The sequence below is a fragment of the Cyclopterus lumpus genome, chromosome 11 (genome assembly GCF_009769545.1).
Source record: "Cyclopterus lumpus isolate fCycLum1 chromosome 11, fCycLum1.pri, whole genome shotgun sequence".
NCBI classification, from domain to species: Eukaryota; Metazoa; Chordata; class Actinopteri; order Perciformes; family Cyclopteridae; genus Cyclopterus; species Cyclopterus lumpus.
In genome coordinates, this window is record NC_046976.1 from 16817178 (window position 1) to 16840703 (window position 23526).

The 23526-nt window shown below is 44.1% G+C and overlaps 2 protein-coding genes across 2 annotated transcripts; both read left to right on the top strand.

Annotated features, from left to right (window-relative positions):
* The first annotated feature begins 908 nt into the window (after positions 1–908).
* rpl14 (ribosomal protein L14) lies at positions 909–4277 on the top strand. Its single transcript, XM_034545606.1, has 6 exons — positions 909–983; positions 2267–2368; positions 2474–2568; positions 2979–3078; positions 3824–3877; positions 4184–4277. The coding sequence occupies exons 1-6, from the start codon at positions 981–983 to the stop codon at positions 4241–4243; spliced, it is 414 nt and encodes a 137-aa protein (XP_034401497.1). The 5' UTR covers positions 909–980; the 3' UTR covers positions 4244–4277.
* Positions 4278–6537: 2260 nt separating this feature from the next.
* LOC117739268 (SNF-related serine/threonine-protein kinase-like) lies at positions 6538–22480 on the top strand. The gene is made up of 8 exons (XM_034545573.1): positions 6538–6763; positions 10193–10534; positions 11527–11745; positions 12920–13166; positions 16820–16961; positions 18113–18325; positions 18604–18738; positions 19667–22480. The coding sequence occupies exons 2-8, from the start codon at positions 10412–10414 to the stop codon at positions 21042–21044; spliced, it is 2457 nt and encodes an 818-aa protein (XP_034401464.1). The 5' UTR covers positions 6538–6763; positions 10193–10411; the 3' UTR covers positions 21045–22480.
* The last annotated feature ends 1046 nt before the right edge of the window (positions 22481–23526 follow it).

The window sequence follows — 23526 nt, forward strand, 5'->3', positions numbered from 1 at the left end:
TGACACATAGATTGTCTTTCGAGTGAGCATCTTCTGGCTGTCTGGCTGTTATGGCATGCAGCCTAGGTCTCTTTAACAAAACAATGTAAATGATTGCAAATCATAGCCACGCAAATCTCTCAGAGAGAAAAGGGATCGAGGGTAACAGCCACACAATCGTTTTCTCAATGTTCCGTACAACCAGGCCAACTGCTTTGATTGAGACCCGGCGTCCTGCATTTTAAACAGGCCAGTTGAAAGTCAGCTGAGAGCCTCCTCCTCCTTCAGACCATCAGCATCTTCCAGCCACAGCGGCCTTTCTGTCACTGTCTTGTGATTCATTCATAAACTGAGTTAAGACAAATCCGGCAGAATGTGAGATTTAGCCGTGGACAATACCGAGGCGCACTCAAGATTTTAGCGATAGTAATGTGTTCCAACCTTCATCTGTCCTGTCCTAGCCGATCATTCATTCGTAGATTAATAGTGTCACGAGCATGAGAGTCCGTGCATCACATGCTGGATATTGTCCTTATTTTACTAGAAAAGAAGATCCCCAGTCCCTCTGAGGAACTTGAGTCTCAGAGCCAGCTGGTCAGCAACAAGGCCTGGCAGGACAAGTTTGAGGCTCTTGAGCAGAAGATTGTCCTGAAAAGTGCTCTCTCCGCCATCACCTCAGACATTCTCCATCATTTGCAACTTTCAAAACAGCACTTAAAACCCATTTATCTAAATCTGCTTTTAGCCTGTGATACTAGTTTTTATTTATTTTTATTGTTCTTCTCACTATTGTCCTTTTTCTGGTTTTGTTGTTGCTTCTATTGTTTGTCTCTACCATGTAACGTGCCTTGAGTACATTTTTTAAAAGCGCTATACAAATTAAATGTATCGTTATTATTATAATAACGTAAAACCAGACTGCGCATGCGTACCGTATAAGCGGAAGCTGTATTTGCGCCGGGCGGAAGCTGCAACGGCCTTTCTCTCCCCGGACTGCCATCATGGTGAGTTCGCCGCGAGAGTTTTAGCGTTTTCTATGTCGAATTTCTTTTCGTATAACTCGTTGTTGTCGAGCAACGGCCGTCGTGTGGGTCGTTAACGCCACCATAAGCACGTTAGCGATGTGTCCGATGCTAGCGCGGAGGTCTATATGTTCATTTTGAACACTCGTGTCTGTAAAATGTCGGCTGCCTGCCCGCGTTATAACAACGTGGTCCGTCGGGCGGAGAGATTACGGCTCGGTTAAGAGAACACGTTTAACCTCCGTGGTCTCCAGGACGTTGACTCGTATCACGTGCTTACCACGGTATATCATTTAAATACATGGTATCATGTTTAATATAATCTTTTTGGTGAACGACACACTAGTCGTTCGCCAATGTGAGCTTAAACGTAAAGTAAGCTAGCTAGTTGTCGTTGCTTACATGTTAGCCTGAACGTAAAGTAAGCTTGTTGTTGGTTGCCACCCCCCGGCTCGTTGGTTTGACTGTTTCAATGTATTTTTGCCGTTATTGACAACTTATGCAATTGTAAATTATTGAATTTAACATGCTAAAGCTTGCTGTCGTTCGATACCTAAAGCCTAAACGTAAAGTAAGCTAGTTGTCGTTAGATACCTGTAGCTTAAACGTAAAGTAAGCTAGTTGTCGTTAAATACCTGTAGCGTAAACGTAAAGTAAGCTAGTTGCCGTTAAATAACTTGAGCCTAAACGTAAAGTTGTCTTAACGTTAAATAATGTAAGCCTAAACGTAAAGTAAGCTAGTTGTCGTTAAATAATGTAAACCTAAACGTGATTAAGCTAGTTGTCGTTAAATAATGTAAGCCTAAACGTAAAGTAAGCTAGTTGTCGTTAAATAATGTAAACCTAAACGTGATTAAGCTAGTTGTTGTTAAATAATGTAAGCCTAAACGTAAAGTAAGCTAATTGTCGTTAAATAATGTAAACCTAAACGTAAGTAAGCTTGTTGTCGTTAAATAATGTAAGCCAGTAAAGTAAGTTAGTTGTCATTAAATAATTTAAGCCTTAATGTAAAGTTAGCTTAAGTCTAAATGTAATGCCTCATCTGGTTATGCTCTTCAGTCTCTAAACCAAACCGCTAGTGTGTCCCATAAAAAGAGTGAATATATTGTCTTGTGCGCCTGCTGTTCTGTTTGTTATGCCAACAATGTTAATTCCCAGTGTTTTAACTGTAACGGACATTGCAGCGTGCTGCAAATGTTCACGTGACATCATTTGTAAAATAAGGTCACAGTCTGAAGTGCTTCTCTCTCTGGTGTCTTCCTCAGGTGTTCAAACGTTTTGTTGAGATCGGCCGCGTTGCCTACATCTCTTTCGGACCACATAACGGCAAGCTGGTGGCCATCGTGGATGTCATCGACCAAAACAGGGTGAGCGCCCTGAAGGATGACTGATAAATGGGTGTCAACACCCCCCCCCCCCCCCCCCCCAATCTTTTGAATTGTTTATATTTATTTGTTTATTGTGCTTTTCAGGCTCTTGTCGATGGTCCCTGCACAGGCGTGAAAAGGCAATCCATGCCCTTTAAGTGCATGCAGCTCACAGACTACGTCATCAAAGTACCTCACAGGTGAGTGGGAGCACACAAACAATCCAGTGTACGGGTGTGATCTACTCATTACACTCGTTCAAATTACTACTTAAAAGAAAAAAGCACAACATCCAGCATGTGATGCACAGACACAGCTCTCATGCTCGTGACACTATTAATCTATGAATGTGAGCGTTTGCACACAGACATTTTGGTCATTGTAGTCAAGGACAGATTTGTGTGCATGCTGTACTGCAAAACATGTACTTGAGACCACCTTTTAATGCGATACTTTGTCCATTAAGAACCGTCCACCATACTGTTGTCACATCACCGGGACAGGGGACTTAAAGTATCCACATGAATCGGGTGTCTTTTTGTTATTGTAAAGTGATGAAACCTTAATGATGCCGCCATTATTAGTACTGACTGTATTTAATGGTTTCCAGTGCCCGCCAGAAGTTTGTGAGGAGAGCCTGGGAGAAGGCAGAGGTCAACCAGAAGTGGGCACAGAGCAGCTGGGCCAAGAAGATCGAGGCGAGAAAGAGGGTAAAGGCTATGGCTCGGCATTATCAACATTATGGAGATGAAGTGTTTTGGGAAGTTAAGACGTGTTACAGCCAATAGTGGACTTTTCTAAAATGTGTCTTCCTTGGGTCTTGGCACCGGCCATGACACACACAGTTCGTGGCTCCTCGTGGTCAGAAACACCAGTGAAATGCACCCAAAAAAAGGCTCCAAGTATTTTAAATATATTTTCAAATCTATACTACTTACTGTGTACTGCTAATTCAGAGGACAACACTGTCAAGTACATTTATTTGATACTTGAGAGATGTTACTGGTTACATTGCAATTGTTCATCATCTATCTACCATTATATTTAAATGAATTGGTAACAAGAACATCACTTAAATAACCGTTTTTTGCCGCAGGGGTATCATCCCTTTTGTAACCAGCAATATTCTGCCAATCTGTCTCACCACAGTTTGGTCCTTTTTGTTATTAAAATGCTAAAAGCAATATAATTGTCTATCGGATATAAGTTGCAACACTTATTTGGCTTAAACCCAACATGTTCCAACTCCAGAGCTGTGGACGTGAATTTAACAGCATACCATTTGGTGTCATGTCCTTTTTTCTTTTTTTTTTGTGTACGATATACGATCTTGTGTCCGGTCTATTTGTACTTGCCTGAGAACTCGGATGAATAAATTCTGTGTCTATTTTTTATTTTTTTTGGAGCTACTGCCTCGGGTGATGTTACTGACTTATTCTTTGGTTCTCTTTGCAGAGGGCAGACATGTCTGACTTTGACCGCTACAAGGTGATGAAGGCCAAGAGAATGGTGAGTGCAACAGAGACAACATCACTGCATTTAGGCTTTTTTATTTTTAGCTTTCATACTTGGAGTACAAACAACCGAGAAACTATATTTTGACTGAACTTGCATGTAAATTAAGCAAATGTGCTCCGTTGGTGCTTATTTGGCCGACATGATTAATAATTATTATTTAAGACTAATTAATGAACAAGAATGCAGCTTGATTTACACCCGATGTCACGTCAGCTAAAAGGGTCAATTGGTGTACATCTGTTTTAAAGTATTTTAATAATTGTTAATTAATGCACTGCATTCTTTTTCTTTCCGCAGAGGAACAAGATCATCAAGCACGAGGTGAAGAAGCTCCAGAAGCAGGCAGTCAAGAAGTGAACAGTGCTCTAAATAAATCTCCTGTTCAATTGTTCACTTGCGTCTTCTCATCATTCTTTTAATGTTTCCCCCTCTGGTGCCGTTCATTGTAAAAAAAATGTTGTCCGTTAACAACAGTAGAAGATGTTTATGTCCCATGAAATGATCTTTACTGCTTAAGCTGAACCTTTCATGCTGCGTGTATTAATTATTCTTAACACGGTTGTGTTGGTCGTGTTTCTCTCTCTTCGAACATGTTTATATTGAGAAGATTGCCTCGCATACAAATTATGATTTTAGCTGTGCAGTTTAATTATGATTAAACCAAAGGATCTCTTTTTTAAAATCATTAACTTGACATTTAGTCACTAAATTTAAAATGGGAACAGAGTTTTATATAATCTTATCCCAAAACACTCAACTATCATGTATGTGAAATATGTCCACGGCATAAAATGTATTTCAAGCTATACAGTTCATTAGATATGAGACCATGTGTCGCTTTTTTAAATAATTTAATGTCAAGGGACCAACCAGACACATTTGAATGTTTTGGGATAGTTTTTGCCGATCAATCTCTCCGCTAAATAAATTGGAGTGAAGTTTTCTCAATGCGCATAGAAACTGAAAAGGTCCAGTTTATTTACATTGAACAGAACACCTGCAGAACTTTTACGGTTGTTTATTCCCTTCATCCTGGTCCTGGATGTTATATGATTTAGGATTGACACAGAATCCACTATATTGGTATTTGTTGTGGTCGAATTATTAGTGTGAATTGGTTGAAATTGGATGTGGAATTCAAAACAAAGCAAAAAGTTTGACCAAAGTAAAATGGTTTCGTAAGAACCTGTTCCTCAAACGTCCACTAGATGGCAGACTCGGCTGAAAGTGGTTATTGCCCCCTCACCCCCCCCGTCTTTATTTTTTAGTTAGAAGTGCACAGTCAAAGTTACACGTTTCAGAAGACTGCTAGTTGATTTGAAACCTGCGTCCTCTGGATTGAATACATGGGTGATGGTGGCAGGAAATGAATAATGATCTAATTGAGCTGGTGTCGCTTAATTAAACAGACCGCTTACAATCATTGGCTTTGTCTGGTAAGAGATGATCATTAAAACAATCTCCTTTTAAAAAAAAGATGTTATGGTGCACGTGCAGCCTGCAGCCCAGCCCTGATATGAGATCCTGTCACCAGCCAAAAAGGCTCTACTTCAAGATCCTAGAGAGGAGCTTGTCAATATTACATAACAACACACTTGAACGTTGCCCAGCTGGTTTGAGTACAGAGACACACACACACACACACACACACACACACACACACACACACACACACACACACACACACACACACACACACACACACACAGGGTTATGCCAGCACACCGCCACCAACGGGCCCACCCACTTAATAGTAGGTAGAGTAGAAAAGCTGATAATGACCTGTTCTTTTATATCCTGGGTCATAAAATATAAATAAAATGTCTCGCATATTTTTTTTACATTAAATGCCTTAAAACAGGATCCGACCGTGAACTCTGTTCAGACAGAGATACAAAAGATAAAGTCCATTCTCTTGGTTTATTATCATAAACACGTTTCTTTTTTTTAAATTTATCTGAGCGTCGTTCTGACGTCAGAGATGAATGGTACGGATGCGCAGTGATGATAGGGCTGTCATTTCGGAGCAAAAACACCGGAAAACAAGCCAAGTGGCCTTCAAAATAAAAGACTAATGCATACATAGTGCCCATTTTTATATCCTAGAGTAACTTTATGTAAAAAAAAAGAAGCTATATATTGTAGCCTATATGTACTCTATTGACATACATGGTTTGTTATTCATACTTCTAAAAGGTATTTATATTCTCTGGAGTGTGGACATACATATATTCAGTTCATCAACTATGTTGCCATTCTGTTTCTTCATCATATTAACGAAGTTGTAATAGTTGGAAATTAGAAATAGTCACATGCAACTACTCACAGACTAGCAGGTCATTTTCCAGTAAAAGTATGATATTTAGTGTGGAAAAAACTTATATGTTTGTTGTCAAATTATTACACATCCATGACATGTATTCATAATTTATTATTAATTAAGTCTTTGCTTGTGAAATAAATACAATCAATAATCATTTTTGTACAGCTCAAAATGTTCCTGACATTGATTTATTCAATAGCTAGATCTAATAAAATACCTTGCTTTTATTTTTTAAAGCTACACTTCCGGTATGTACCTGCTACCTGTGTTTGGGTTTCTTTACGCAGCTGACAGAGCGAGAGAGAGAGGAGGGGGAGGGGGAGGGGGGGGGGGGGGCAGTGGGGGGGGGGGGTAGCGCGAGAGAGGGAGGTTGAGTTGTCAGTGTGACAGACTCGCGCACGGACTCTTTGGACTTAATCGTCGGGTTCGGTTCTCCGTCAGTCGGTACCGAGAGTTAAAGTGACCGAGCACCGTCAACGCGCGCGCACCCCCCGCAGCCTCACGAGGGGACCGGACACAGGACGGCTGGTCGCCGCTTCGGATGCCCCTCCGCGGTAAGTAGGACTGGCGGAGCGCGGATGTGCATGCACGCGGTGTTGGGCCCGGCGTAGTAATATGTGTCAAGTTAGCTGGACGTGTGTGTAATGCGCATCTTTGGAGACCCCCCCCCCCCCCCCCCCCCCCCCCCCCCGCTTTCATGAGGCTGGACTGTGTTATTATTGTGGATGCAGCCAGCAGGCATGTTGACAGTGGAGTGGAGGGGGGGGGGGGGGGTCCCAAATGAGCAGTAGCACCTATACAGGGATAAGTGATGCTGTGTGGGATGGTCGGCACAGTTTGAACCATCCTCCACAATAGAGATGTATAAATATATATACACATCATGCATATGATTTCTCTCCTATATGGACTTAAAGGGTTCCTACTTTGCACAGTGAGTTTAAACACTTCTCAGTGTTATTTATTATAGTCCTACAATGACCGACATACAGACACGATAATGTACGTTTCAATCCTGAAGAATATGTAGTTATTTGTTGCATGCAACAATACACAGATACGCCACCATATAAGTTCCTGTATTGCTTCTATAGGGACTCATTGAATCTGTAAAGCACTTCGTAACTCCTGCGGTGTCACTATGATATTCCTGTGTAGTATTTTCTGTCTATGTATTTGTATTATATTCACGTGTAGCTGTGGTTCCTGAACTGGGTGTTGGGATCCCTGCGAGAGGTTGCGAGTATATTCTGGTGGAGTCGTCAGAGTATTCGGATAGGACAGCAAAAAAACAAACATTTAACATATATTAAAATCATCATATATATTTTCAGATATTCTTTTAATCTTTACTTTGAAATGGTATTACTGATATTTGCTGATTTCAAGTTATGGTTGGAAACCACCATGTTATCGTATACTATCAGATCTTTGTAGCTGATTTGCTTATCATCTGCAGTGTGCTTAAAAAACAACAACAAAGCCTATCTTCAACAGATTGATACCTTCAGTAAATGTACCTGTAAACTGATTAAACTTGACAACCCGGTTCTATCTTAGAGTCGGCTGTGAGAGCGGCTCCTATAACGCGGGTCCTTGACCCCGTGTGTGAGTGGCAGTTACACAACGGACCCCTTTAAAGCTGCTGGACTGGACTGTCCGTTTTAACACAGTGCATGTTCTCAACTTGTAATTTCAAGTGATGACATACACACACACACACACACACATACACACACACACACACACACACACTGTTGAGGTATCTAAGAGGTCTAGATTTAGACTTGCAGATCCTGGCCAGCACACCAGCTCGCCACCACACTGCAGCCCACGTTGATCTCACCTATATCGCACATGAACGCAGACACGTGTGTGTGTGTGTGTGTGTGTGTGTGTGAGAGACAGATAGATAGAGATGTCATCTTCCTATTATAAGAACAGTGACTCACTCAAGTACAATCCTCCAACTGAGGATCACTTAAAACCCCCAAAGAGCCTTTTAGGCTCTCAGAGTTTCATCTGAGCGACCGCCGGCGGGCGAAAGAGTCGTTTCCATTTTGTTCATCTCGCTCTATCTCGTCGTGTCGATAGGCGTGTTCCCTTAGCAACAGTCATTTGGTTTCCAGTTGTGTCTGTGAATCCAGGTGAGTCGGGGCACACCTTTTTAAGATGAGGATCACCCCGCAGGAATGTTCTTTTGTGTAGACTTTGTGTGTCTTTTGCCCCGTCGTCTGTGCTCTTGGCACGCAGGTAGATTCCTGGAGGAGGAATCCTCGCCTCCCCCGGAGGCGTCGTTTCATAATCGGAGCTGTGAAGCAACTCGCTGCGTGGCGACAGCAGCTTCCGGTGAACAAAGCGGACGCTCGGACATGTGTGCACAGCACGAGTTTGTTCAGAGCATATTCAAAACACATCGAAAGACCAACATGGATTATGAAAACCGTGTAAACACGGCAGACGACTATTGCAAAAGGGTGCACAGATAATATTTACTGGAGCTGAATAGTCAATTAATTGATTAGTAGATTAACAGATTATTAGTCTGCAATAGTTTCAATAATCAATTCAAGTAATTTAATCAAGAAAAAGTATAAATATTTGCAGGTTCCAGGTTATATTTTTCTTTGGGTTTTGGACTGTTGATCCATCAAAACAATTCAGAGATATCACATCAATTGTAATCTATTCCAACATTTCATTAACTAAATGATTACTTTGTGTTTAGTTTTTGTCTTTCACTTAATTTAATTCTCTTTGAGTTTGAATGTGTTCTGTTTTTTATTGTGAGGCACTTTGCAAAAAATATATACAGTTTAAAATTATAATTATAAACAATTGACTTTACTTTCTTTTAAAGGAACAATTACTTTAATAATAGAAATATAGCAAAATAATTAATAATACAAAAGAATAGTGAGTTGAAGATAAAATCAGAGCTGTGTTACTTGCCACATGTAAGGTTTTATTTTATTTGTATGAAATAAGAAATGTCTCGTCAACACTTAAATTACTTAATTGTGGCTGCACGATTACTCAACATTTGATTGAAACCTCCATATGGCCTACTGCATTTTATCCTAATGGCAGGCTGCGCAATGTTCATTAAAGGTGAAATGTGTATGTGTTTTTTTATTTTTTTTATTTAATTAATTGTCATGTCCTACACATCTTCTACAGACTTAAGAAAACATCTTTTGTTGTTCACAGATCACCACAAACATCACATAATTAAAGTGAGAATAATGGTGATGAAATGATAATTTCCCTATAATTTGGCCAATCTAGGTGCAATTGTAATATCAGTCAAAAAATAATCACGTATTTTTCTAAATTGTTTTGCCCGAGCAGAATAACTGTGCCAACCTTCACTCTCATCCAATGCCACTGATTGTCTCTAGTTATCCACATAGATTATTGAGTCGTCAGTATATTGGTTGACTTAGTCCATGTGGTGACTTGCACTCTTCTAGGACTACTACTTTTAATTGAGCTTTTATGTATCGTTTCTCACTAAATGAAGATACTCTACCACTTTAACAACTATTGGATGAATTGTCATGACATTTTGTCCACAAATGATCCCCCCGAGGGTGATTTTGAACCACTTTGGTGAGGCCATGACATCCCATCTCGCACCATCAGCAGGTCCAAAGTCAAATTTGTCCAATACTTTAGTTTATGACCGAAAAAACCTGCAAAACTAGCACACTTTGTTTTGTGCTGATTACCAAATGCTACGAAACACACACAGATTCAAGATGTTGACCAAGTCAAACATCATACCACTTAAACATCATGTGAACATGGCAGCATGCTGATAGCTATATAGACTCTTAGTTTTTATTTTATTTATAGAAACTCTGAACTAATTAAATTGTTAAACAATACACTGGCATGCAAGAGTTCATCAGACGGGTTCAGGGTTCAGCAGGACCTCCTCCAAAGCACTGACTCCCCTCTCTCTCTCTTCTCGCCCTCAGATCAGGTGACGATGGGATTGCATTGAAGAGGACGCTCTGTGACTATTCGCTGTTACCGTCCAGCGGTGGCGTCAAAAAACCCTAAATCTAACCCGAGACACCCCGCAGCTGGTCTAGAATCAACCGAACCGCCACCACAAACCACACCTAACTGCCCGGCAGGCGATGGACAACTGACCAGAGACCAGAAGGAAGCTCCTCCCCTTTCCACCTGCAGCCATGGCGGGGCTAAAACGCCACCGTGATGGGAAGATCGCCGGCCTGTATGACCTGGACAAGACGTTGGGACGCGGACACTTTGCTGTGGTTAAACTGGCCCGGCACGTATTCACTGGGGAAAAGGTACGCCGGTCCCGTGTCTGTACATGCAGGTGGAATGCTCCGATGCCGGTGATTGAATATCCTCATATTTAAATAGTTTAAGTAGATTACTCGCCCCGAGAGACAGACATACCAAAGAAGGGTGACATCTGAGTCATGTCCCTCCAGTGAGAGGAGTGCATTGATTTGCCATCGTGTTGTTTGTCTTGGCTTGAGTGAATGTTTGAGCATCGCATCTCAATGTTGTTGCCTGAGGCGTTTCCATCCCGACAAGACTCAACATGAAATACTTGTAATGTTTCTGTTTGAGGCAGCTGTTTCTCAGAGGAAGAGCAAGTGGTGTGTGTGTGTGTGTGTGTGTGTGTGTGTGTTGACATGCAGTGAGCGCTTTGTGCGGTCGGAATAAAACTAGAAGGTGGAATACAAATACAAATACGTTTACCATAAATATCACAAAGGGCCTCATTCATACAGTATATAGGATAGAAGTGCGCACAAAATCAACGTCAGATTCCTGACGCGTGTGTTAGCGAATCAAAAGTGTTACATTTCAGTGTATGGATATTCTCATATAATCCATTGTAAGATTGGCACACTTTTTATAGATATATTTTAATTTTGACTGCGATCATTGAGGATGAAAGGGCGTCGATTTCATAGTCATTTTAATGATTTAGTTTTAAATATTGTTATCTATTAAAGGTTTTAATAGGCATGTCGTTAAAGGGTGTATTGCGGACCTTCATCGGTACACATGCTCTAAATGTGTGAGCACAGAAAATGTTGATGAATCCTGGATTTTGTGGGTAAACGTTTGTACGCACCGGTAAAGCTGAGATTACTGCATTCTTTGTGATTGTGAATGAGGCCCAATATCTGTAGCATCAACACGATACATCAGCAATTAGCTGCTTACGTCCAAAAGGTGTCAGTAACCTCCACAGTGTGCGAAAGCTGCTGCTGATAGTTGTCGATTGGGGCAGATGCCGATCATCCTTACGTTGCTCTTCCAGGTCGCGGTGAAGGTGATAGATAAGACCAAGCTGGACCCGGTGGCGCGGGCGCACCTTTTCCAGGAGGTGCGATGCATGAAGATGGTGCAGCACCCCAACGTGGTGCGCCTCTACGAGGTCATCGACACGGCCACCAAGCTCTACCTCATCCTGGAGCTGGGAGACGGGGGAGACATGTACGACTGCATCATGAAGCACGACGGAGGCCTCACTGAGGAGGTGGGTGGCATCGTGGGTAGCAGATCAGGTGGCTCGGACCTGGACTGGGTCTCGGTAGATGAAGGGTCACCCCTTTCCAGGGGTCGCTCAAGACAAAGCAGGAAAAAAGGAGATCAATAAAGTATAATTTTCGACTCTCTAGGGAACAAAATTTGGATGTAGTTCTTTTTTTGATTTTATTTAGTTGAAACTACTCGGTGGGACTGCAGTGAAGGGCACTTCAAAGGTAGTTAGATGCTCACCAATGCATTGCGCATACCGATTCTTTAAAGTTAATCAATTCCAGACACCAGGAGGCAACTGTTTGACATTGAAAGCTGTAACATTGCATGTTGAGCAGAGAAAAGCAGACGTTCTCAAACTCTATGAATCTTTCTATGTTTCCTTATATACTGGTACAAAATGAGGTGCCCAAAAAGCAGGCTGAAGATGGTGTTGTGCTCAAATAAGCATGTTTTTTTTAGCTTGATGCATGTTACACTGTGGAAAACTACTTGAGAAATATTTAATATTTTTCTTCTGTGAAGGAAGATAACAGTTAGGGTTAGTAAATAATCATATTTGCTTTATTTAATAGAGTTAGATGGGAACATTAATACCATTAATACCAATGCGGTAGTGCCTTAAACCTGAATGTCTCATGGCCATCAGGGGGCGACTCCTCTGGTTGCAAAGATAATTCAGATTGTATAGAAGTCTATGAGAAAATAACTATACTTCTCTCTTGATTTATTACCTCAGTAAACATAGTTTCAAGTACAGAGAAATACAGCAGGATGTTCATTTAGTAAATGACCCGTTTAAGATTATAAATACGTGATAACGCTCTATGCTTTAGGGCGGGGCTACCTTGTGATTGACAGGTTGCTGCCAGTCTTGGAGCTGTCTGTGTGTTTACAACTTTAACTCTTTCTCAGTGTGTTTTCCCTTCACGAAAGTCACATTTTGTCACAAAAAAAACAAAGATGGCTTCAAAACCTTAGTCAAACACAAACCAATGGGTGACGTCAAGTTGACTACGTCCACTTCTTATAAGGCGTAGTCGTTCTTTTGGTGCTCCTCCCACAAGCCAAACCCATGTAATTCAGATGCATTAGAGAATCAAAATGTTCCGCCTTGTAATTTCTGCCGTTTTAATATCCTGATATTCGTTTCCCGTCTCTCCTCTCCCAAGGTGGCCAAGTGTTTCTTCGCCCAGATTGTCCACGCCATCTCCTACTGTCACCGGCTGCACGTGGTGCACAGGGACCTGAAGCCGGAGAACGTGGTGTTCTTCGAGAAGCAGGGCGTCGTCAAGCTCACCGACTTCGGCTTCAGCAACCGGTTCCAGCCCGGGAAGACGCTCAACACCTCCTGCGGCTCGCTGGCCTACTCTGCCCCCGAAATACTGCTGGGGGACGAGTACGACGCTCCCGCCGTGGGTGAGTTATCTCTCTGCCCATCACGGCTTCCGTAGTCCAGCTCACGGGATACGCTGTCCTCTCTACTGTATATCAGCCTGGTTAACTGATGCGCTAACCGTTCACACACTCTCCCTGCAGATATGCACTACTGATAGCTCCACACACACTTTGACCACACGGTCTGACCTGCGGTATGGATGGATCCCCGCATACGACTTGGCACACCGGCAGCTCTATCGGCCGGCCGTTGGAAGGAGGAGAGCACGGCTCAAAGTCCCGATTGTGTTCTCGAACAAAGCATTTTGGAAATGAGACGATAACTTAACCCGCAGAACCGCCGTCCCAAACCGCGCAGTTCATTTCTATCTGCGGCTTCCGTTCGTTGACAGTCATGGCCTTTCTGTGTATAATAAAATCCTGATATCTGATCAGGCTGAAATTGCTTTTTCCTCAGCCCCCCCCCACCTTCACCTCCGTCTCTCCCATCGATAGTGGGAACAATTGTTCGCGGAGCCACAGCTTAGATATTCAATCAAAAATGTAATGGGGAAAGAAATGAAACGGAGGCGTGCAGATTTGGAGAGAGAGAGAGCGTCGACGGAGAGAAACAAGGGACGAGAGGCAGAGTGAGAGAAGGCATCAGTCGTCCCTCAGTCTAGCGAGAGAGAAGCTTTTTTTTCCTATTTTTCTGCCCGCCTCCGTCTCCGTCTCTTTTGTGGCCGCGCAGGTGTGCTGCTCCCGAGAAAGTGAAGCAAAAGTAGTTATTTTACTGCATGCGTGTATTTTTGGATGATGGTGTCAAGATCTGGCTGTGTGTGTGTGTGTGTGTGTGTGTGTGAGGTCAGCTGTCCTGTATTTGACCCGGATGACAAGTCAGGTGTGTGTGTGTGTGTGTTCTTTCATCTGCCCGTGCGCCATTGTTCATTCAGCTGAGACAATGATGTTTTGATTGCGGGGGATTATCCACCCGGGTGGGATGAAATAACGTGTGACTCTATCGGCGCTGCAGTTTGACGTGGAACAGGCCGAACGGAGGCCAGGAGTCCTGGCTTTCGGGGGCTTTGAGGTAACCTGGCACCGGGATTACATCGATGCCGAGGTGCCCGCTGCTGACGGCCGGTTTTGGTGCTGAGGTTGGCTGGTGAGGTTGGCTGGTGACGTGCCAGGTGGCGGCGAGCCCGGTTAGTTAGAGACGAAGACGCTGTCCTCGCTCGGCCACCTCCAGGCGGACCCTGTTTGGAGTTTGTTGCTCTTTTTTGAGAAGGCACTGAGAAATAATTTGAGACGAAAAAAAAGTTGCACCGGTCATACAGAAAGAGCAAACTGCAAAAAAAGCAGAGGAAAAAGTTACATTTATGTATTAATCCAAAGTGCTTTTTACCTGCAGATAAACAAGTCCATAATTCCCTTCGTTATCAGGATCCGGCCCGCAAATAATCATTTCATTGTCGATTAATCTGTTTTTCTCAATTGATTGGTTGGTCTATAAATTGTCCTCCCAGCTCCCAAGGTGTGAACATGTGAGTGAATAAAAGGAATTTTGTGGATAAAATAATATGTAAAATGTTAAAATTAGAAGGAAAATGGCAAGTTTAACACAATGCAAGTTAGTTGATGGACGACTAATAAGTGCTATGGAAAGATGCCTCCTTTTGCCTTCAATGTTATGCAGTGCGTGAGCTGCTTTTTGTGTCCACTAAATGGGAAAAGTTAAATATAGATGTATGCTTCGTATTCAAGAAGCACAAGCTGCACTTAAGTTACCGAATAGCAATTACTAAAAACATATCCTTGGCACTTGAATAATTCTGTGCTTATTTAACGCGCACAACTGGGAGGATTTTGTCGGAAAAATAAATGTTGTGTAATGATCAGCGGGGCAGGATGCTGAACTCGGCCCACTCAGCCTCGAGGCTAACAATGTCAAGACTCAAGGAAGCGTTGGTTGGCTATCTCAGGGAAGCAATTGGTGTTAAAATGCAACGCGGGGCGGCATAAAAAGGATGTTTACACTCCCGGCTGTCGGCGCTTCACATCAGTGAGGCTGATGTGAAGCGACGCAAACCGTGTTACCCAGAGATGTGTCAGTCATCTGGTTTATAAATAAAGTTATTTGAGGAAAGGAAGTTTGGCGGACCTCTGACGCAAGTCGTGAGGGAGCAGGGTCACGGTTGCTAGGATACGTTGGCTAGGGGTAAGATGGTGGTGGGGACTGCAGCAGCTCCCTCCATCAGCAGTATGAGACGCTCCTCCACCGCCCCGGAGCAGTGAAGACGGTGCTTAGAAGACGCCCTCCGCTTCACAGGAAGTGAGGTTTTTATTTGCATTTCCGGTTGGTTTTAGTAATCAGATTCAGAACTGATTGTTCGGGTATTTTTATTTGATCAAATGGTGATCTCTGATTGTCTCATTAAAGCTGCACCAATCAATATTTTTATATTAAAGATTTGTTAAATAACTTTGTGTCATTTTCACGTGCTCACTCATGGTGACAAACCAGCAGCTTTTTAGCATCCTTGAGCTCAATGTTTTGGTTTTCCCTGCAGCCTCAGTAGGTAGCTTTTAGCTTTAAGCTTTTAGCTGTTAGCGTGTAGTTTTTAGTTTTTAGCTTTTAGCTTGTAGTTTTTAGCTTGTAGCTTTAAGCTTTTAGCTGTTAGCGTGTAGCTTTTAGTTTTTAGCTATTAGCTTGTAGCTTTTAGCTGTTAGCTTGTAGCTTTTACCTTTTTAGCTTTTAGCGTAGTATATATATGAACAGGCGCTAAACACTAACCAGATATTTAGCTGCTAATGCTGAAGAACATGAGGGTTAGATTGCTATTTTTGCAAGATTGCAATTTTAGTGCAAGCCAATTTGTTTAATCTCAGACTCCAAAAGAAACCACTCAAAAGTCTGATAAATCGACCGCGCTTTACCAGCCAAGAACCAAATAAATGCTAATGTTGCTGTGTTGCTCATCGTTGTGTTTACAGCTTGTTCCGCTGCCCCAAAGTGGCCAAAACAAATCAATGAATGCAGCTTTTATATATCGTAAATCAACTGGCTTTTACTGCTTTAACTGCTGCTTCATTTCCCCACTTCCACTACTTCGCATCGCTCTACACTCGAAGCCCCAAATCGTGCAAATATCTTTCTAAACAGAGGTCATCACACTGACCATGAAACGGTGTGTTTTTACGTAGTCGCCGTCTGACTGCAGAATGTGTGTCAGTGGACCAGTCCGCTGACTACAGCGCCAGCGGACGCCCCCGAGCACAAATTTCCTCTTTTTAAAAAAAAAAAAAAGGATAATCGGACCAAGAGAGAGTTTTCATGAAGCTTTGAGGGGGGGACGAATACGTTAACCCACTTTCCTAGGACCGTGTGTGTGTGAAGCCGGCGGCCGAGCAGAGCCTCACCCTTGGTTAGACAAATGTGTCCGAAGCCATGTGCATATTTATGGAAATGGCTATCATCGAATATGAATCATGCTTCATTTGAACTGGGGGGCAGCTCTTGTTTTGTTATATCTAGGTCACTAAGCAGAGAGGAATGTATGTTCCTCACTCTGTTGGTGGTTTCTTTTTTTTGTGTGTGGGGGGGGGGGGTTCTGAGGCCATCTTCCTTCACACTCGTATCATTGTACACACACAGGATGTTTGGTATGAACAGCATTCTCTCTGTGTCTCTGCAGATATCTGGAGTCTGGGGGTGATCCTGTTCATGCTGGTCTGCGGCCAGCCCCCCTTCCAGGAGACCAACGACAGCGAGACGCTCACGATGATCATGGACTGTAAATACACAGTGCCGGCACACATCTCCCATGCATGCAGAGAGTGAGTAACACACACACACACACACACACACGGATGGACGGAGTACTCTGCAGGTTGCTGCATATTTCATGTTTATAGATGTGTGAAGGCGAAAGAGAGAGGAGCGGCCCGTTGTCCTGCTTTTTTCACTCGTTGCTGCTGCTGCAGTCACCTGCTCCACCGGAGATGCTGCGTTAAGTGGATCTAATGCACCCTTTAAAATGGGCCCTCTATTTTTAACACGAGGAGGGCTCGGCTATGCATCGAAGCGGAGCAAAATAGATGCTGAATACAGTTTGCGAAGGACTGTAGCTTTGAAACCACATATTGTTTTTTGACTTTAAGTATTCGGCAGAATCATGCATGCTCAGTTTGATCACCTCCACGTATTGTGAGCGTGATTTTATCCGGTGATGCGACACCGATCTGTGCCAGTCTGCAAAGACAAATGGTTACGGTGGAGAGCTTGTTGGCAAACACTGGTAACAGTGCTCTTGAATATCAGCTGCAGAGGTGGTCATTTTGGGGCATGTTTGCCTTTTTATTGAAGAGGCAGAAAGGGAATGTGGCCCAGACAATATGCAAAAATATCTATGTTAAAGTTTTGGCAGCTGTCTCTTCGGGCGTCACAATCACAGCTATCTGGCCACCAGATAACTTACAACATAGTCAGTCATATAGTCATATACATGTCATATAGATGTTATATACATTTTGTGTACGGCACGGGAATTGTAATAATTTCTGGTTCGTTGGAACTTGGGTCTTACTTCCTATTAGTGGGCATTTTTGTGGCCACCATTTCTCCCAGTAGGGATAATTAAGTATTGAACGTCGGGGTGAGAAACATGAGCATTCAGACGATTTAGATTGTGAAGTTTTACACAAGCACTTTATTCTTTATTCTGAGGTAAAACTGAAAGTGAGATTGCGTACATTTTTGGGTCAAAGTTAGTCAACGTGTTATCTTTGATGGCTGTTTACAGCGCTACAACACAATCATTTTACCATTTGAGATGTGGCTAACCTGGTGGTTTGTTTAAAAAAAAAGATTTAAACACAAATTATTATCATCCCAACTGCTCTGTGAATATGACTGTGTATCTAAAAACAGACCAGATGTTACCGCAGTTCCCCCAACGATGCTGAATCCCTTCTGTGACTCCCGACAGCCTCATAGCCCGGATGCTGCAGAGGGACCCCAAGAAGCGAGCGACCCTCGAGGAGATCGGCGCCCACGAATGGCTTCAAGGCGTCGACCCCTCCCCGGCCACCAAGCTGTCCACCCCTCTGGTGTCCCATCGCAGCCTGTCGGAGGAGGAGCACGGCTCCATCATCCAGCGCATGGTGCTGGGGGCCATCGCAGACCGAGACACCATCACTGAGTATGTGTCCCTCTATCTCACATAAATTCGCCACGGTTCACTAGTCCGGATTAAACTAAATTGAGTGTCGTCAACAGTTTAATTGCCATTAGCAACCAGCTGGCAGTCAGTCCTGAGCCGTTGGCATGTCAAATCAAATCTCCACCCTCCGTCACTTCCTTTTGACTCACGGTCAAGGTTTGGTGCAGCTCAGCGTGCTATAATGTGTGTGTGTGTGTGTGTGTGTGTGTGTGTGTGTTTGTTTTGGAATTTAAATCGATTTCTCTCTATCACCTCAGGGCTCTGGAGTCGAATCAGTACAACCACATCACGGCTACATACTTCCTGCTCGCGGAGAGGATGCTGAGGGAGAAGCAAGAGAAGGAGCAGCACAGCCAGACACGATCCCCCAGCCCCAGCAAGGCCCAGTTCAGGTACACACACACACACACACACACACACACTCACTCACATGATGGACAGAGTGCTGCCTCTGCAGGGACGTGTACTGTCAGTTTCCAAAAGACAAGTTTGACAGCAGAATGGACACAAAGAGCCTTTTTTCTTTCTTTTTTCAGCAAAAACTAAAAGACAGACTGACAATAGAAGACAGGTTTCAGATCAGCAACATTATCAGGGATGTACCGCCAGAAATATCTTGAAATAACTAAATAACTCGGGGCGGTAGAGGTCTTGGCTCTGGGAACGCTGGTTCTGGACTGTTAGCTGGAGACGTGCTCAGTACCCCGTGCTGTGACATCTCTTGTGTGTCATTATTGAATGTGCATATAGGTTCCCGTTTGTGTACGAGTGTGTATTTCGGGCCTGTATGTGTAATATGTGTATAAAATAAATCCTCTGGAATTAATCAAATATGTCTTCTGATTTGAGAAAGAGATTCAAGAATATTTACAAAACGGGTTGGCTTGTACTAAAATCTTGCAAAAAAAGCATTAGCGGCTCGATATCTGGAATTGTTGCTGAAATATAGGCCATGAAACAATATAATAATAGCATATTCACTATCTTTTTCTGTCGTCCGACCACGCTGCTTCTCGTTCGCTTCATATCTCGAACGCCGAGCGCGTCTGTAATCTATAATTAGCCGAGCAGTCGCTATGACATTGATTATCTCAGCTGTGTTTGCATCATGCAAATTCATCGGTCAGCGTTCCAGCTTTCAGATGCAGAGACTCGTCCTCAGCACGATTTCCGACGTGAAATGACATATAACACGACCGTTCCATTAATCTGAATCTGGGATGCAATATATATATATATATATATATATATATATATGCAGTTTTTCTAATTTTCCGTACAAAAAACCTTGTTTTCTGTGCGTGTTTTAACCCTTCACAGGCAGTCCTGGCCCACCAGAGTGGACGTTCACCAGGATGTCAGTGACGGCTTGGGGGGTCCGACTATCTCCCACCCCGGGGGGCCGCAGTCGCCTGCCCGCAGTGCTGAGAGCCTTCTCAAAGGCCCCAGGCCCAAAACGGCTCTGCTGGACCTCAGCCAGCGGCAGGAGAGCCACACACAGGCGTCCGGCCAGCAGCCCGCACGACAGAACCAGGAGAGGGGGCTCAGGCCTCTGGTAAAGCCCCACTCCAACCCCCTCAGGCTGGGCTCTATGACCTCAGTGGTCCCTTGCAAACCTCGTAGTCCCAGTCTTTTCAGCGTGGAGGAGGACGAGGAAGAAGAAGGGGAAGATAAGTGTTTCTCGTCCTCTGCGCTTCCTGCTCAGGTGGTGCTGCGTTGCAAAGCCTCTTCCTCCTCATCCACGTCTTCTTCTGCCAATCGTCTGACGTCCCGTATGAGCGCTCCAGTTCTCAACCAGATCCACGAGGAGGATAAAGAGGAGGAGGAGGAGGAGGAGGAGGAAGAGCAGGAGAGGAGGGAGCTGCATGGATTCGGCCCGCCCAAACCCAGCCTCAGCCTCAGCCTCAGCCTCAATCTGAACTCTAGAATACCATCACTGCCCACGCTCACAACATCGCCCCAAACCGCTTTCACCCCCGGCTCGGAGTCTAGTGACGACGAGACCGAAAGCCACCATAAACCAGACACGGCGACTGTGGGCGGACAGGGGGATGAGAGAGGAGGGAGGGAAGAGGATGGAGAGAAAAGGGGATCAGGGCAGGGCAGTCCATCCAACTGCGCCAGTCCCGGATCAGGTTCGGGCCAAGGCAAGGGCACCCCAAAAGCTGCCAGCGGCCTGGTGGAAAGCTTAAAGCTGATGAGCTTGTGCCTGAGCTCTCAGTTCCACAACCTGACGGGGGGAGGAGGAGGAGGAGGAGGAGGAGGAGGAGGAGGAGGAGGAGGAGGAGGAGGAGGAGGAGGAGGAGGAGGAGGCGTTGGTAGCGTTGGTAGCGGTGGCGGCGGTGGCAGCGGGGGCGTTGTTGGCGGGGACGCCCAGGACCGTCCCGTGTGGAGGATGTGCATGGGCGGCTCCACCGGTAGCCTGGATAAGGTCTCGCTCCTCGGCGGGCCCTCGCCCAGGGGGAACCTGTACCACCACCGGCCCCCGCTGGGAGACGCGCTGGCAGACCCGCTGCTGGAGGGCCCCACGCTGAGGCTGGGAGAGCTGGACCTGGCCAGGGAGAACCACAGGAACATGAAGAACCGCGTGCTGCAGATGCCCATGAGCGACAAGACTCTGTCCGTCAACATCCACCGGAGCACCAAGGAGGGTCTGCTCTGCACTCCCACCCCACACAGCTGCTGCCAGGTCATCTAGAGCGCAGGCGGACGCTCCATCACCTCCACTCATCTGTACATCCCGTTATCATCTCGCTTTCCACCACTTCATTCATGCTTTTTCCTGTTATTCAACACTTTACGGGCGGTGGACGGACGACAAGGGAGGGGAGTCCAAAACGCCTACTTTGCACATTTAGAGACGCAAAAAAAAAACAGTCTCCGTGGAGGACACCGGGTGCCATGCCAAGTATGTGAAGCACTTTAAACGGGCAACAAGGGACATTTTAACCCGCTGGTGTGTTTTTAAAGGAGAGACATTAAGTACGGGAGGTGCTCACACCCCTGCTCTTACACACCTGTGTGTGTGTATATTGTATGTACACACGTTGTGCACGTCCACACGCACACCCACATCACTCTCTGATAAGCTGGTGGACACTAAAACACCTGACGAGTTTTAGTGTCATGTCGTGATGCTGGTTTTTTTTCTTTTTTTTTTACCATTTCTTTTTTTTTTTAAATAATTATTTTTTCGAGACAATCATTTTATGCGTTCTTTTAAAAAAAAAAAAAGGTTTTAAAAGTAATGACTGTGTTTTTTCATTCAAACTAGGACAAAGAACAGGGTGAAAAATGGACCGAGCGGCACTAAAGTGTGACAGTATTTTGTAGTCTTATCACTGTTTTATTTTTCTATCTCCGACGCGGCGCAGACTCCAGAAAGGAAAACAAAAGGCTCACATATGTGTGGACACATATATATGTACATACGTGGATTACCTTCCTAGCAGTACTCTGTACTTGTAGTATTGACGGTGAAGTTGTATCGCAGTAGTAAACCTGAACACTAGATCATCACACACACACCATTATTCTCCACTCCTACCGGATATCCACGGGTTTTTTTGGGGTTTGAACCCAAAAAGGTGGAAAGTGTGTTTTGGCTCTGCAGGAAAAGAACTGACGTGAAACCAAAGTGAATTATTACACGACGGCAGCTCTTTAAAATAAAGGAGAATGACTTCCAGGGTGCTTCCCAGGATCACGGTAGCCACAGTTGTAGCATATTCCAAGACGACAAAAAAAAAAAAACAACAAAGGTTCTTTTTTTCAATAGAACATAACAACTCCGACCCCTTCTAGTATCGGTCTGTGTAACTGGATGTGTGACCCCCCCCACCCCCAGAGTGGAATATATAAATATATATAACTTGATCGGTGCATGTGCTTTTTGCTGTAGCAACGTTATTCTTGCCCACTGAGGTCGATCCACCTGCTGTGTCTAACCCGAATAACGGATTCCAATGGTCACTTTACCGTATAGCCTCACAACTAAACCAGCGACTGCAAAATGTACAACAAAAAATGGATGTGCCATAATATCTGTCTTGAGCATATTGTACTGTATGTACTGTATATGATAGAGATCTATTAAAATGAAAAGATGTGAATAAAGTCCGTTTCTTGACTTTTTGTCGGGAGTGAGAGTTGTCGTGCACTTTTCTTTTTTCTTCTTTTCCACTAATCCAGAGTAAAAAAAATAAATGAAGATTAAAAAAATATATATAATTTATACAACAATGGATCCGCACAAAATGAAGCAATGTGCGTCCGGCAAAATATATTCTGATTTATAAAACCGTGCAATGCCCGGTGTTCAATTTCCTTTCCATAAATCCCAAGTGATATAACATCCTGCCCGAAACCATGTGTTTTTGTTTGTCATCTGTAATATCTTAGAGGGGGAGGGGGGGGGGGGGGGACATTTCTACAAAGGAGGCTGGGTCGAGCAGGATGGTCAAAGTCTGTCAGTGTGTTTATTTTCCTCAAAACACGGCAGAGAGATGTAATCTCTGCAACATCTGGCCTGCTGTTCCACATCAGCCAGCTGGGAGGAAATCAGATCAGACCAGATGAGCTCTGGGGTTGACAGATGAACCCGTGTGACACACACACACACACACACACAACAAACAATGCAAGCGTGCGCTGTAATCAGATCCACTCGACTACACTCACGAGCCACCTACTGCAGCAATGAGGACATCTAATCTCTCTCTACGTCTCCCTACACGTGTCCATTGGTCGGTTTCATAGTTTGACAATATACAACATGTCGGATGACCCCCCCCCCCCCCCCCCCTGTGGGTTTTCTACTGGACGGCCTGTGCGATCAATCTGTCGGACTGGCAGGGAAACACCTGCAGCCGACAGGTCACCTGCTTCTGGCATGTCGGTGGAGTTTTAATCCTTCACTGACACACAAAGCTGCTGCTTCTTTGTCCTTCTTTTTTTGTTGTTCAAACACTTGGGAAACATGTTAGAATAAGGCAGAGACGTCTCATTTGAATTCAGAGATCACAAAAAAAATTTTTGGGAATATGATAACGACATGCTCCATAACACTGTGGCCATGAGCAGAAAAGGGAAGTCCTCAATAAAGTCTGTGAAAGGACTCCAGGTTTCTGTATTTTGAGGGTTGATACACCGAAGATGGCTTTATGAAAATCAAGTTGTCA

Excerpts from the sequence above, each read along its gene's own strand:
- rpl14 (XM_034545606.1), top strand. Across the intron at positions 2,369-2,473 it reads ATGTCATCGACCAAAACAGG|GCTCTTGTCGATGGTCCCTG; the intron begins GTGAGCGCCCTG and ends TGTGCTTTTCAG. Across the intron at positions 3,079-3,823 it reads AGATCGAGGCGAGAAAGAGG|AGGGCAGACATGTCTGACTT; the intron begins GTAAAGGCTATG and ends TTCTCTTTGCAG.
- LOC117739268 (XM_034545573.1), top strand. The coding sequence starts at position 10,412 with ATGGCGGGGCTAAAACGCCACCGTGATGGGAAGATCGCCGGCCTGTAT. Across the intron at positions 16,962-18,112 it reads ATCTCCCATGCATGCAGAGA|CCTCATAGCCCGGATGCTGC; the intron begins GTGAGTAACACA and ends GACTCCCGACAG. Across the intron at positions 18,326-18,603 it reads GACCGAGACACCATCACTGA|GGCTCTGGAGTCGAATCAGT; the intron begins GTATGTGTCCCT and ends CTATCACCTCAG.